Below are 14,240 nucleotides of genomic sequence, written 5' to 3'. Positions count from 1 at the left end.
CACCGCAGCTAAAGCCCTGCAGTGGGTGCTCTTCACTCTGAAGAACTGCAGGCATTTTCATTGCTGTGGCTACACTTGCCACAAGAGCAAGCACTAGAAATTCCTTGATCATCTTCTAGTTTCTTTCTCGGAGGCTCGATATTCTTGATCTTTTGATTTGGCTTGTAAAAGTTGAACTGAAATTCTCAGCGAAATCCTTCGACCTTTATAGTACGCAGGTTGGTTTTATCCACTCATCAGCATGTGTGTTTGCCACATTTCCCCCCCCCCTCCCCTGCAATTACAATATTGATTTCTACAATACACGAGAAGCTATCTCGCGAATATGACGGCTTCGCCCTGTGACACAGTTTCCGATGTTGATAGTCTGGAACGCCTAATGACGGCTCGTACCACTTTGTGCAGCTACAACGCATCACGCTGAGCACCTACGTTTTGACAGAGTATTAGTGGGCTATTGACTAATGACTACTGTCATGCGACCTTGTCTATCCTCCCACTGCACCCTGCCACGTTGAGCTAACAAGAGTGACATGAACTGTCATCTACAACAATGTAGTACATACACCCTGCGTATACTGCACAATAGTCAACATCCCTGACTCATAAAAACAAAACTTAAAACTGATGGCGGAGTGTCAACTAACACGCTTGGCTGTAATGACCGTCAAAGTCACAATCACGGCATGAGTCCGGATACTCTAATTTCAGAAATTTGAGTTACTCAATATTTTCGGTGTGAGGGCAAAAGGCCAGGTCAGTTGCACAGATAGTGTAGCTACAGAGAAACAGTTCCCTATTGGATTATATCATACAGTATATGTGTTAGTGTATGTTCGGTGGATTGAAATTTTAGGTATGCATCAGATGCACCGAAAGTACAGAAAATAATAGTGCAGTAGTTAGAACAGAGCTGCACGGCCCAGCACGAAGGCAAGAGCAACACCACATGAGAAAGCACCCACGCTATTCATCAACACTTACCAAGCACAATGTAGCACACGCACTTCCTACTATTAAACCCTCCCTGCCATGAAATATCTGCGCTGCCAGGTATACCGGTACTTCAAGTATCCATTGAACCTTTGACAGTCAAGTGCAAGGCGTGCTCGGATGATAATTATTTTGATCCTGCCAAGACATTCCAACCGGCCCTAAGCATTGGATTAGGAATTTCAGTTCTGAGAGTGGGTAGATACTGTAGTTCATCGCCCTAAAGTGTTTGACTATCAAAATTATAATTATCTTATCCGCGGGTTCCATGTTACATGTACATGACGTATTGTCCGTGGATTCCAAATCAGACATGATAATATATTTTTATTGTCAACGCTCGCAACGCAGAATATGTCCAACAGGCATAGTGTGTTTGCCGTCTAAAATGAATCCTAGAATTAGGTGCCGACTACCATACAGCATTAGTGAGAAAGGAAATGGGCTTTGCCAGATTTTTATTCAAGTTAACAAATTCAATCAATACGCATCAACAGATACAATCATGTAAATGATTGCGGTGCCTGGCAGCGCACAAATTCACGACAGTGCAGAATGCTAGATTATAGAACGAAGTACCGGTACGTGTGCTGTGCTGGCACTGCTGTGTGAAGTGTTGCGTGGGCGCTTGCTCTTGTAGTGTTGCTCTTGCCTTCGTGCCAGGCTGTGTAGACCTGTTCTAAACACGTGCACTGATTGACCGTTAGGCCGTGTTTGAATGAACTGTGCAGCCAAATTTGACAGTTAGTAAAAGCACGCAGAAACAATTTTCTTGTTTGGTTTTATCAGCTGGGAATAGTAGTGCAGCGCAGATGCAGGCTGTAGCCTTGTAAGTTGTAGGCAGGTAGATGACAGTTGATGTCACTCTGGTTGGTTGAAAGCGTCACTGTGACACCATGATGGTGTGGGAGGATTGATACTGCCCGATGACATCCGTGAATAGCCTATTTTTCGAATCTGTCAAACTACGAGTTCAGCATAGTGCGTACTAGTGGTACAAAGTGGTACAAACAGAGGATAGACGTTGCAGGGCTGAAAACATCGGGAACTATGACACTGAAAGAAGACATAATACCCTGTCGAGAACATCTCGGTTTTTTATATTCTTTTATTCCACGATGGCGTGACGCCAATAAGGACGATTGATAAGTGTGATAGAACTGATACTAGCCAGAAACCGCTAGTATGGTTGAATTTCAAAGCAACGAAATCAGTATATCGCCCATGAAGAGGAAAGACATGGTCAACCTAAAGGCGGATTTATAAATAAAACCAGCCAACATGCTATAAAAGTGGAATGATTTCGCTGAGAAGTTCAGTTCATCCATAACAAGCAAAATCAAGAAAGAGACTCCAATAAAAAACCAAAAGATAATGAAGGAATTTCTAGTGATTGCCCTTGTGGCAAGTGTAGCCACAGCAATGAAAATGCCCGCTGTTCTTCAGAGTGAAGAGCACCCACTGCAAGGCTTTAGCTGCGGTGCTGACTCCACCCTTGGTGAATGCCTGGGTGAGCTGAAAATGGCGCTGATTGATCTTCAACAGTTTCTCATCGAGCATCACCGTCAGAGCGACTCCGACGTTCTAAATATCCTCAAAGGTCTGCCGCATCCACTCAAATGCATCCTGAAGCGCATTGCCTCCGAAGAACACCATGCCGAAGAGCACGATAGGGCGGAGCAAGTCAACGGTGATCGAAGCAAGGATGAAGAAGAAACCAGTGGAGATATTGCTGAATCACAAGTGACGGAGGAAACCAACAACGGTCCAAGGCGCAATGGCAGGCGAGGCGGACGACGTGGAGAGCGCCCAATAGGTGAGACCGAGGAACGCCAGGGAGGTCGTCGTGGAGGTGGTAATGATTCTACTGCAGAGGGTGAGAATCCAACACAAGAATCAGGAGAAGAACGTCGCCGCGACGGACCACGACGTGGAGCGCCCCGCCGTGAACGCCCCTCTGATGAGATGGGGGAGAGACGCCGTGGCGGCCCTCGTCGACCGCGACCCACCTCGGAGGATGGTGAGACTAGCAGCGATGATGGTGCGGACAACGAGAATCAAGGCCGTGGTGGTCGACGTGGTGGTCCCCTTCGCCGTGAGCGTCCTACAGGCGAGTCAGATATGGCTAGAGATGATCCACGCCGCCGCCAGAGGCCTACAAAGGATACTGCAAAGGCGAGCAGCGTCGAGGAGGGCTCCGTCACTGAAGAACGGAGACGTGGTGGACGAAGCAGGCCAGGTCGTCGTGAACGACCCACTGGGGAGACTGAAGGAGAGGATGGACGTCGTGAAGGTCGCCGTGGTCCACGTCGTGAGCGTCCAACAGGCGAGGTTGGTTCTGATGAAGAAGGAGCGAGGCGTCGTGAAAGACCAACTGGCGAGACTGAAGGAGAGGGTGGACGTCGTGGAGGCCGCCGTAGTCCACGTCGTGAGCGTCCAACAGGCGAGGTTGGTTCTGATGAAGAAGGAGCAAGGCGTCGTGGACGACCATTCGGTTTCCAAAGACGCGGAACACCTTCTACAGAGGAGCCCAGTAATGTTGACAGTACAGAGGGCGCCGACAGTAGCGAAGAGGGCAATGGACGCCGACCCGGATTTCTGAAATGGCTTTTCGGTAGACAGTAAGCAAAAAACAACTGTTAAGATAGCTCTCGTTTGTCTCCATCAAGCGTTCTCGTGATCAATGAAACAGTGTCGATTATCACGTGACCCTATTATGGAAACAATTTTTTTAAATCATCCCTTTTCGCATGCACTGTTCGTTGTTCACGAATAATTTCACCATTAAATTTTCTTTATCCAAAGTATCATTCGGGGAGAGTCCTGCTAGGTCTGACAATTGTTTCTCTTTTCAGACAGTTCACTTTCCTGACTGATCCCTTGAATTTGAAGTTCTCCCGATTCTTGAACAAATTCTTTTTTATCCACATGTAAATGTCATCACATCGTAAAGATCGGCAACAACCTGTTTCAGGCATGAATAACCCAACTACTATACATGTAAACAGTTTCCTCTGAGACAAAAATGCGATAATACTCATAAAAAGGACACACTTCAGGCTCATTACAAACATCTTGAAAGTTTTTGTCTTCACAAGTATACTTTCAAGCCTTCTCATCAGGTGAAATACAGGTATATTATGTAGGTAGGACTCTTCAACATCTGGACGCACGCATCCGACAACACGCACCGCTACACCTTATTCCACAACACGCACGATCCACTCGACCACCACTCGACCACGGAGGGGACGTCCAGCAAAGAATCATCCTGGTACAAGATGGTCCAACGCAGCGGCATCAACACCAAGGAACGTCACCTCACAATTAACTAGACCACCAGAAAAACAACCGGACAAGACACCTACGTGCGTGGCAGTGACAGGAACCACATCAACCAGAAGAATAACAAGATCGGCAACGGCGGCGATGGCAGCGACTAAAGCACAGACAGAGGCAACGGCTAGGGTCCACTCGACTAGCCATGTGAAATCGGATGTGTCCACCGCACATGCTGATTGTTCTGATGTTAGTTCTGATAAGTATGAGTCGTCCATTGCTAGTCATTTGTTTGAGCATCCTGATTGTCGTGCTGTGTATTCGGATGATTGTTTTTCGATTGTGTCACGTGTACGCAGTGCTAGATTGCTGAATGTTTTGGAAGCTGTATACATCCACACAAGGAAACCCAACCTTTGCAAACAGAAACAAATCAAATTCACACTTAGGCTGTTAGGTAGGTCGTCAAAACCTCGTTAGTTACATGTATGTCCAGTGGTTGTCTCTTGTTGTCGCACTACATGTCGCGCTTATTGAGTTTTCTCGCATTTGCACCTTTGTGTCATTATTGCAATTTTCGCTGTTTACTTTAGCTATCTTCTTTCTTTCTTTCTTTCTTTTTGCGCTGTTTTACCACCTTCTTACTGTATTTAATCCACTGTTCCTGTTCCTTTTCTCTTGCCTGTATTTCACCTGATGAGAAGGCTTGAAAGTATACTTGTGAAGACAAAAACTTTCAAGATGTTTGTAATGAGCCTGAAGTGTGTCCTTTTTATGAGTACTATACATGTACATGTACATTTGTTTTTTTCTGCATTGCTTTGCAATCCAAACATGTACTGGTTTGCTTCTAAGTTAGAGCCTACCTTGAAACAGACTTTCATTAACAGTGTTAGAACATTATACAGGACTGTTTCCTTTGGTTTGAGGGGAAGATGCAAACTATAAAAGTTTGAAGAAAAACTTGCTCGCTGGCACTGATACATGAGTTGCACGCTTAAGTTAAGTCCAAGTGATGAATAGAGTGTTCAAGAGCCTGCAACACCGCATTCATTTCGGCCACTATATCGCCTATAATAACAAGGATATGAACAGGTCGCATATTTTTTAAGAACTTTGAAACTCCGCTGTAGCTGTGTCATGTACATGTATTCAGTGCACCCAACTCGCAACAAACAAACAGTCCTTGCCTACACCATGTACAAGTACAGTAAATAGTCCAAATGTTCACCCCGGAGGTCATCATCAGCGATTATACGAGAGGAATGATACAAAGTTTGCTGTTATATGACAGTACAGGGAGAGTCACATAATTCAAGCTACTACATGTACATGACGACACGCCTATTGCCCGTATAACAAATCATACGGGGTCATGCATGACCGTTATTAACCAGAGTTGCTTGTTTTTATCTATATTATTTTTATTCTTATTTTACTAGGGAATCCCCAACAGGCGTCATCGCCTTCTTACAGGGAACCCTAAAAACGTCTTGATGGATGTTCGAAATTCAGCAGGTGAATTAGAAAGGCGGTAAGCAGGTGGCCGTGCATTCTATCGGTCAGCGCCTACGTAAGAAATTGCACTGAGCCCATGGCGTGTGCTAGCAGGGGGTAAAACAAGCGCGGCAGACACCTGACTGCGGGTAATGGCAGCAGTGTGAGCACCATGAGCACGAAGAGTGAAGTGGTTTTGTAGGAGAGAGCAAGCAAGGCCATTCAGGCAGCGAAAATACGTAGGTCTTGAAAAGGAGGCGTTATTCAAGGGTGTATACATTAGTGTTACTGTAGAGAAGGGCAGTTGGGGTAATTCTATCCAAGGAAAAAAATCTTTAGCGCTAAGTTGCTGGCAGCAAGAAGTTGGTTATAAAGAGCTTGCGACAAACAGTGTACATATGCGGTGCTACCATACTCAAGAGTAGACAGAATTATAGATAGGTAGAACAGTCGCTTGCCAAGTGGCGAGGTTGAGGCATTCCTGAATCGGCGCACTCAAAGGCTTGAGGTCTTTTTTGATGCTGTCGACCCATCTCTTGTGCCTATAAATTATAATCATCAAAATATGGAAGTGCACTGTGTGAATCTGTACCAGGTTTCTTTCTTGACTTCTTATTGTGCTCTGAGTATCTTGGTGCTTCTGAAAACAAAAAGTGAGTGTGTTCTAGGACACCAATGAATGAGAATGCCGATAGATTCCAGCACGCTGGTAAATGGAACAGGCGCTGGTCCTCTAATGTGCATTTTTTGGGTCCCGGCGCTCACCCAGGAATAACTCTGCAATAATGGCACTGCGTAGTGGGAAACCCTCAGAGACTTGAGTGTCGCGATGAGATCTGATGGTGGATTTTAGATCATTGCTTCAACCTCGTGGGACGACGATTCCTAACCTCTATATGTGTGGAAAAGCCATGGCATGAGCGACACCATCTTGCTAACCAGCCTTACATTAAAATTGAACGCCCAATCTGATAGTGTAAGATTCACCAGAATAATAGTACTGCTATAGGAGCCAGCTAGTACACGCATGATGCTGACAAGGACGGTCAGAAAGGGTACAGTCTTTTAGTTGTGCTGTGCGTGGGCGCTTTCCATGCTGCGTTGCGCTTGACTTCGTGCCGGGCTGTGTCTGTGTGGCTCAATTCTCACTCACCGGAGAGCGTTTGTGGGACGTATGTACATGTACCAGTAGCGAGTATCGCGTGGACTAACCTGTCATTGCTCATGCACCTAGCCACACGTTCGTGTTTACAGCAGCACCCCATACGGCATGACAGATTGCGAGTGGATGACAGTCGATGTCCTGGTGGCTAGTTCAAAGTGGCACGGGTCAGGAGGATAGACAAAGGCCGATGACAAAGTGAGCTGATACAATCTGTCACACACAGTTTACTATGATGCCTAGTGGCTGCACACAGTGGTACGGACTGTCTACAGGCGTTTTCCTAATGAAAAGATCGCAACTCATCTCTCTAGGTCAGCAATCGTCAGGTCTTTTCTGGCAACGCGTGGCGAAATCATAGAAGCAGCAGCAGCAGCAGCAACATCAACATTGCCGATAAAGGCAAAAGACGTGGCAACACATAATGAGGAAACCGACCAGGGTACTATAAAAGTGAATAGGTTTTCACTGAGAAGATCAGATCAGTCTATTCCAGAGTACTCGAACAGTGAGTCTCCAAAACGAAATTGGGAAAATGATAAAGGGATTTCTAGTGCTTGCCCTTGTGGCAAGTTCAGCCATAGCAATGAAAATGCCCGCTGTTCTTCAGAGCGAAGAGCACCCTCTGCAAGGCTTTAGCTGCGATGCTGACTCAACCCTTGGTGAATGTCTGGGTCAGCTGAAAATGCGGCTGACTGGTCTTCGAGAATTTCTAATTGAAGGTCACCGCCAGAGCAACCCCAACGGTCCAAATATCCTCAAAGGTGTGCCACATCCACTGAAGTGCATCCTGAAGGGCAGTGGATCCACAAGAGCAGGCACAGAAGAGAATGTGCCCGCTATTTTTCAGAGTGAAGAGCACCCGCTGCAAGGCTTCAGCTGCGGTGCTGACTCAACACTTGGTGAATGCCTGGGTGAGCTGAAAATGCGACTGACTGGTCTTCGACAGTTCCTCGTCGAGCACCACAGCCAGAGCGACTCCGACGTTCCAAATATCCTCAGAGGGTTGCCGCGTCCAGTCAAATGCATTCTCAAGCGCATAGCCTCCGGAAAGCAGCATGCCCATGAGCATGAGAGAGCGGAGAAAGGCAACAGTGATCAAAGCGAGAACGAAGAGGAAGCCAGTGGTGAAACTACTGAATCACAAGTAGCCGGGGCATCCAACAACGGGCCAAAGCGCGATGGCAAACGCGGCGGACGACGTGGCGAGCGCCCAACGGGTGAAACAGGGGGTGAGAATCCCACACGAGAATCTGGAGGTCGCGGTCGTGGAGGGCCCCGCCGTGAACGCCCTAATGATGAGTCGGGAGAGAGACGTCGTGGTGGTCCTCGTCGCCAACGACCTACTCAAGAGCCTACCGAGGAGACTACCGCTGAAGAAGGCGGAAACAATGAAAACCAGGCCCGTGGTGGTGGACGCAACCGCTCCGGCCGCCCTAGCAAACAAGGCGGACGACGTGTCGAAGGCCTCACAGGTGAACCAGAGAGTGAAAATCCCACACAAGAGTCAGGAGAAGGTCGCACTCGTGGAGGCCCACGCCGTGGAGGGCCCCGCCGTGAACGCCCTACTGATGAGTCGGGACAGAGACGTCGTGGTGGTCCTCGTCGCCGACGGCCCACTCAAGAGCCTGGTGTGGAGACTACCGCTGATGAAGGTGAAAACAACGAGACTCAGGGCCGTGGTGGTGGCCGCAACCGCCCCGGACGACCCACTCGACAACCTGGCGGAGAGGGCGGACGTCCTGGAGGACGTCGTGGGGGACGCCGCAGTTAATGTGGGTTCTAGTGTACGTGAAGAAGGCGCCACGGACCACCAATCGGTTTTCTAGCACGCAAGTCCTGTTCGACAGAGAACCCATCTTGAGTTGAAATTGCAGGGATTCGGATACGAACTGACCTACACGGCGAAGGACACGGACCCGGGATGCTTAGCGTGCTCTTTAGCGGGGAGAAACACGTTAACAATCGTCACAGCTCTTATACATGTATGCCTCTGTCTGAACATGCTGCACAATATTTGAAACTCTGTTGAGTAGCATATGACCCAATCAGTTTGATGGTCTCCACTCTTGACCTGAGTAAAATACACTTTCCCTCTATGATATAGCAAACGTTTTCATTAATTAGTTATAACCTCTTTCTCTCTCTCACACACTCTCTCTCTTTCTCTTTCTTACTCTCTCTCACTCTCTCTCTCTCTCTCGCGCTCTCTCTCTCTCTCTCTCGCTCGCTCTCTCTCTTGCTCTCTCTCTCTCTCTCTCTCTCTCCCACTCTTTCTCTTGTTTTCTCTCTCTCTTTCTTTTTGTGGACAAAATTTTTTTGGCGTTGATTGTTTTCTTGCTTAGACTTCTGCCGCGCCTTTGTTCTCGTGCTCTCCGGTATGTACTAGTGTCGTGCAAACCCTCATTGTAGTCTGTCCCATTTTGCCCTGAGATGTTTTCATGCATAGTGATTATGACGCTCAACATTCGCTCTCTTGTCACTGGACAGTTCTGTCTGTTTGGTTTTAGCGGTGGTAGAGCCTTAAGTGTCTAACATAGCCGAAGACGACGGCTGCAATGGCCATCCGGACAACAAAGAAGTTGAGGCCAAAGAGAGTGATTTATTTCTTGCGAATGCTTCTGTGCGGGTGTGACGTAATCGTGAGAGGGGTCAGACTACTACATGTACAAGCCCATGTACATGTCCACGGTTGTACTATCATTCTTCGGTGCTCCGGTCGCCGAAGTTACGGGCACTTTGGTATACAAGGCATACTTTGCACGAGTTTTAGCGGATGTCTTGCTACTCACTTACATGTATCAGTTTTTGATGAAAATTTTATAGAATGGCGATCGCTACAGTTTCACCTCATTCATTGGAAACTGCCACCCTAACTTGTTGGCGTCTCCCGCACATAGTTGTAGATATCGTGAAAACAACAGTACATTCTGCATTGTGGGACCTGTGCAATTACACCTTGCAACATTTGAGGACAGAAAAGTCCAAGAACAGGGAAATAGAAATTCAGTCATATTTTACAAAATTAGGTATGCCATGGAAAAATGTATGGAGAAGCAGCTCCCAAACCCAGATTTTTGATATTTAAAGTGGGTTTTTGATCCTCAATTCGGCCAAAATCAGACTTTCAAAAGCCAGCGGGACTGTTTCCGATGAATGGACTGTAAAGCATTATGTGTGCATGTATTTCATGGTGCTCAGTTTCACCTGGTATACTACTACACACCCTGTGTACGTGAATCTTGCTTAGACCTGGTTCCCAGCTCGGCGCCAAGTTTAAAGCTATACGCACCACCCAGCTAAAGTAAACAATGACTCCGAAATAGCTGTTGAAGATCCCAATGGACAAGACACGCACACCACAAACATGGCCATATGTTTTGTCCGTGTTTTTTTCTTCTTTCTTCTGTATGTTTACAAAGACCACAGAAATGCCAAACATGAGATGTACATGTAGCTAGAGGAAGCACGCATAACCTATACCTTGGCAGCGGTGGAGAGGTTTAGAGACCTGCGCCGGCCTAGGGTCAATACTTCATAGCCACCTTGACGCACTTTAATATGTACAATGTTCATGTATATGTACATGTGTGTGTATAAAATTGCCTCTAATCCTTCTCCCCTCCCCCCCCCCCCTTACCCCCAACACACAACACACTGATGAAGGCATACACGGATCACACTGCTCCATATTCTGAAAATGTATCTATTTTGGTGTGTGTTTTGCTTGACGCACATTTTACTCGCTAGATCTACATGTACCTCTCCGTACATAGTTCCGCAAAGATTGATGACTAACGTGGAGTCACCAGAATAGGCATCGTCACATGCTATGGCTTTGGCGAGTAAGTATCCGTCCGGGAATTGGACACTCTCAGTGTCAGCACTAAGGTATAGTACATGTACAACAATATACTTGTGCAATATACTTGTGCAGTCGTGTAGAAAAGACAAGGAAACTCATAACCACCAGTCGCAATAATAGCACTGCTAAGGCCGCAACCACACTACGTAAAAATCACAGTACAAATTTTCATGCATATCTCATCACAAGTCGGTACGCAACCACACTACACTTTTCGGTCTGCATAGATGACGTTTTCGCGCGACCAGCACGTGACGTTGTCGTACCAAAGCGTGTGCCATGCGCTGGAAAAGACCGGAAAATTCAAAAACAATGCTGATGCTGATGCTATGTACGACGACCAGCTACAAAAACAAAGTTGTACACAGGAGGTGGAGCGCGAAAACGACGAAAACGACAAACGTGGCTTTCTACAGGGGTGCGCCAGTTGCTGAAAACTTACAAAGCGCATTTTGCATTTCGCACGCGTCGGCATGACGATTTCTACTGTAATGCCGTTTGTACGTGATTTTGTACCTACAGTCCATTTCAAAACTATAGACGCGTACCTAGGCAAAAACCGTAATGCCAGCATCTATACCACATAACCACTTTGTGCATAATTTTTTCCAAATTGGGCGTCTGTTATCCAATCCTTTAGAAACTATATGAGAGTAATTGTGGAGCGATCCTGAGCAATATTCCGAAAACTATTCTCAAAAAGTTCCAGCCAAATTTGAAATACTTCAAAAACCCTACGCGTCTATAGTTTCGAAATGCACTGTAGTGTGGTTGCAGCCTAAGATCTCAAAAGTGACTTGCATGATAAAAACCATTTTCCTGCGAGTTAAAAGTACATCCATGCAATTAATTGAATGGGATTCAGAAGACCGTTGATCCGGCAAAAAAGTAATCTCAACTTGATCGAAAATATGAACGCCATAAGTTCATAACTCACAAACAAGCATAATATCCACGTGCATGCATTTCTGAAAATACATGTAAGTGTAGATGAAACCCACCCATCACACTTACGCTTTTAGCCTATTACCCTATAAAAACAGGCTGCTGATGATGAAAGGACCACTTGTCCAAGGCAACAGAAGATCATGTCAATAATAAAATGATAGAGCTTTGAAGTGGACGTCAATACAGACTGCATGGAACTAAGAAATCCAACTTTTCAACAGGAGCACGAGCAAAATGAATAATTATCCGTAGCATGTTATCGTATGGTTGCGAGGGCCTTATGGCATATTATTGCCCCGAGAGGTTAGCCCGAGGGCCATAAGCCTGAGGGGTACCTTCGAGGGGCAATAATATGCCATAAGGCCCGCAGCAACCATGCGATAACACATAATTATATCACATGGCACACGGAGCAGACCATTGGGCTGCGGTTGCAACTAGCCCAAAATAATGCCAACATATTATGACAACGATGTATAATCATGTGCTATCATTATAAAAAAAAACAGGTAAAATGAAGATTTGTCTCCTACACCCTAACAAAACGTCGGCTACAGGCCACCAGAGTGCAAACAGTACTGAAAGACGGAGACAGAAAAGGAGCCGGCACGGGATCGTCATAGCAATAAACATGGCAACCACAATAAAACACAGCAGAATCATAATTTCAGTTGAAATTTAAGCATGCTACCATCAAGAGTTTCACAGACCGCCGGTACTGACAGTTGTACAACTAACTGGCTAACAGGTCTAGCACATATTGGATGCGCACTCTAACAGCCTTCCAAGTTGGAAGGCTCTAAGTTACAGAAATAACATAAGGAGGGGAAGGTTAGCCCAATCAAGATAAGCACGAGCTGAAAGTCTGAGCTATCAGGGTCAGTATCGTGCAATGTTATCGTATGAGCTGACTGTTTAGTAACTTGTGGTGTTAGTGGACATTATAGCGTAACTTGTTGTTCATTGGTCCTATTTCTTTTTACCAATATTATGTAGTACAGGGGGCGAGGTGACAACAATTTAAAGATGGCACTAAACAAGAATAATTCAGCTGATTCTGTTTATTGCCATCTCGATCATTATGTTGTGCCCATTTTTATTCCATTTTACTATGTTTTACTCGGCTCACCATCTCAGGTCTTGTCAGTCTTTATAATAATCATGTATTGTACACGTACATGGCGTTAGCTACAGGCTAATGTGGACTGGCTGCTATTGGTAAACCCAGGACGCCATTCAGTGTCTTCAACTGTGTTGTTTTGTGTGTGTTGTTTTGCTTACATGCAGACAAAGTTTGTGGAATCCTAACGCTAGCACTGGCGCTATTGATTTTAGTTTGCGGGGCAGTCTTACTCGACCTTGGACTACCCAACGACAAACTCATCCAGGCTGGTATAGGTGGATTCCTACTTCTTGTTAGTCTCTTCGTGCTGGCAGGCGGAATCACACTTATCCGATCAAGCAGACAAGGGCGTGGTGCACGGAGCGAAGCGAGTACGGCATCGGGAATGCGTGGACAACTTGAAGACACTAATAGAATTCAACAGGAGGGTGAAGTGGTCAGACCAATTATTGCTAGACCAGTCAGTACCGTCTTAGCGAATCCAGTGGCATCGCACAATGCCTCTGCAACAAGCATTGCGCGGCCGGTAGTACAAGCTGCTGGCGGGACCGTGCAGCCAACAGTTGGCAGGCCAGTCGCATCCCCTCTACAGGAACAACCTGACATGCATGACTCAAGCCACGACGAAGATATCTGCATCGTATTTCCTGTGATAGTGGTAGAGAGAGGCGAGAGTCGAGAAGATTGCCCGCCATCGTACGATACGGCCATGAGACGGACTGGAACTACCCCCGTCTAACAGTCATTAATTTTAATATTGTAGCGAGAAAGGAAATATTGCCAGTTTGTTGTATGCATGTATAACATAAAATATATAGTCTGATGCATTCTTCAATATTGTACGGCAGATGTAATAGCTTTTCAAAGTAGGGTTTCAAAGATAACCTTTAGTTTGAGTGAAACCAGCATACTCCTGTTTCTTACGGTACAAGCTGTTTTTTTGCAGAATACTGAAGTAGTTTCATTCTTTAATGTGTGCACGGTTTTCTTCGCGAAACGTTCAAAACAATTCTATTAAAACAAAACTAACCGCTTTTCTTTATCTTGTCTTCATGCACATACATTTGACTACATGTTGCTACGTAAATTGCACATCAATCTCTTGTGTCCGTCCGGTTCGGAACCGGTAGCTCTTGGCGCGTAACACTCGAAAAAAGGCTGTAACATTTGCAGAACCGTATTAACCGTTTTGCAACCACGTCTGGGAATTCTGCTCCATTTCTTTATCAACGAACCAAAACATGGATGAAACATACCAGAAAAAGACCCAGGGTCTGCCATTTTCCCCCAGCATTATCAATGATATTACTGTGTCATTGAGTTCCTAAAGTCGTCTGACCAGCGTTGCACTTACATCGCTTCTACTGAGGGGT

At 46.1% G+C, this 14,240-nt stretch overlaps 1 protein-coding gene across 1 annotated transcript; it reads left to right on the top strand.

Annotated features, from left to right (window-relative positions):
• The first annotated feature begins 2,367 nt into the window (after positions 1 to 2,367).
• On the top strand, positions 2,368 to 3,618 carry LOC135824340 (protein argonaute-2-like). Its single transcript, XM_065337073.1, has one exon. It carries the CDS (start codon positions 2,368 to 2,370, stop codon positions 3,616 to 3,618), a length of 1,251 nt encoding a protein of 416 aa, XP_065193145.1.
• The last annotated feature ends 10,622 nt before the right edge of the window (positions 3,619 to 14,240 follow it).

The sequence above is a fragment of the Sycon ciliatum genome, chromosome 9 (genome assembly GCF_964019385.1).
Source record: "Sycon ciliatum chromosome 9, ocSycCili1.1, whole genome shotgun sequence".
Lineage (NCBI taxonomy): Eukaryota > Metazoa > Porifera > Calcarea > Leucosolenida > Sycettidae > Sycon > Sycon ciliatum.
The sequence above is the reverse complement of the archived record's forward strand: the minus strand, read 5'-3'. Positions and strand labels throughout refer to the sequence as shown.

Bases quoted from the DNA above. Each gene is read 5' to 3' on its own strand.
- LOC135824340 (XM_065337073.1), top strand. From the start codon at position 2,368: ATGAAGGAATTTCTAGTGATTGCCCTTGTGGCAAGTGTAGCCACAGCA.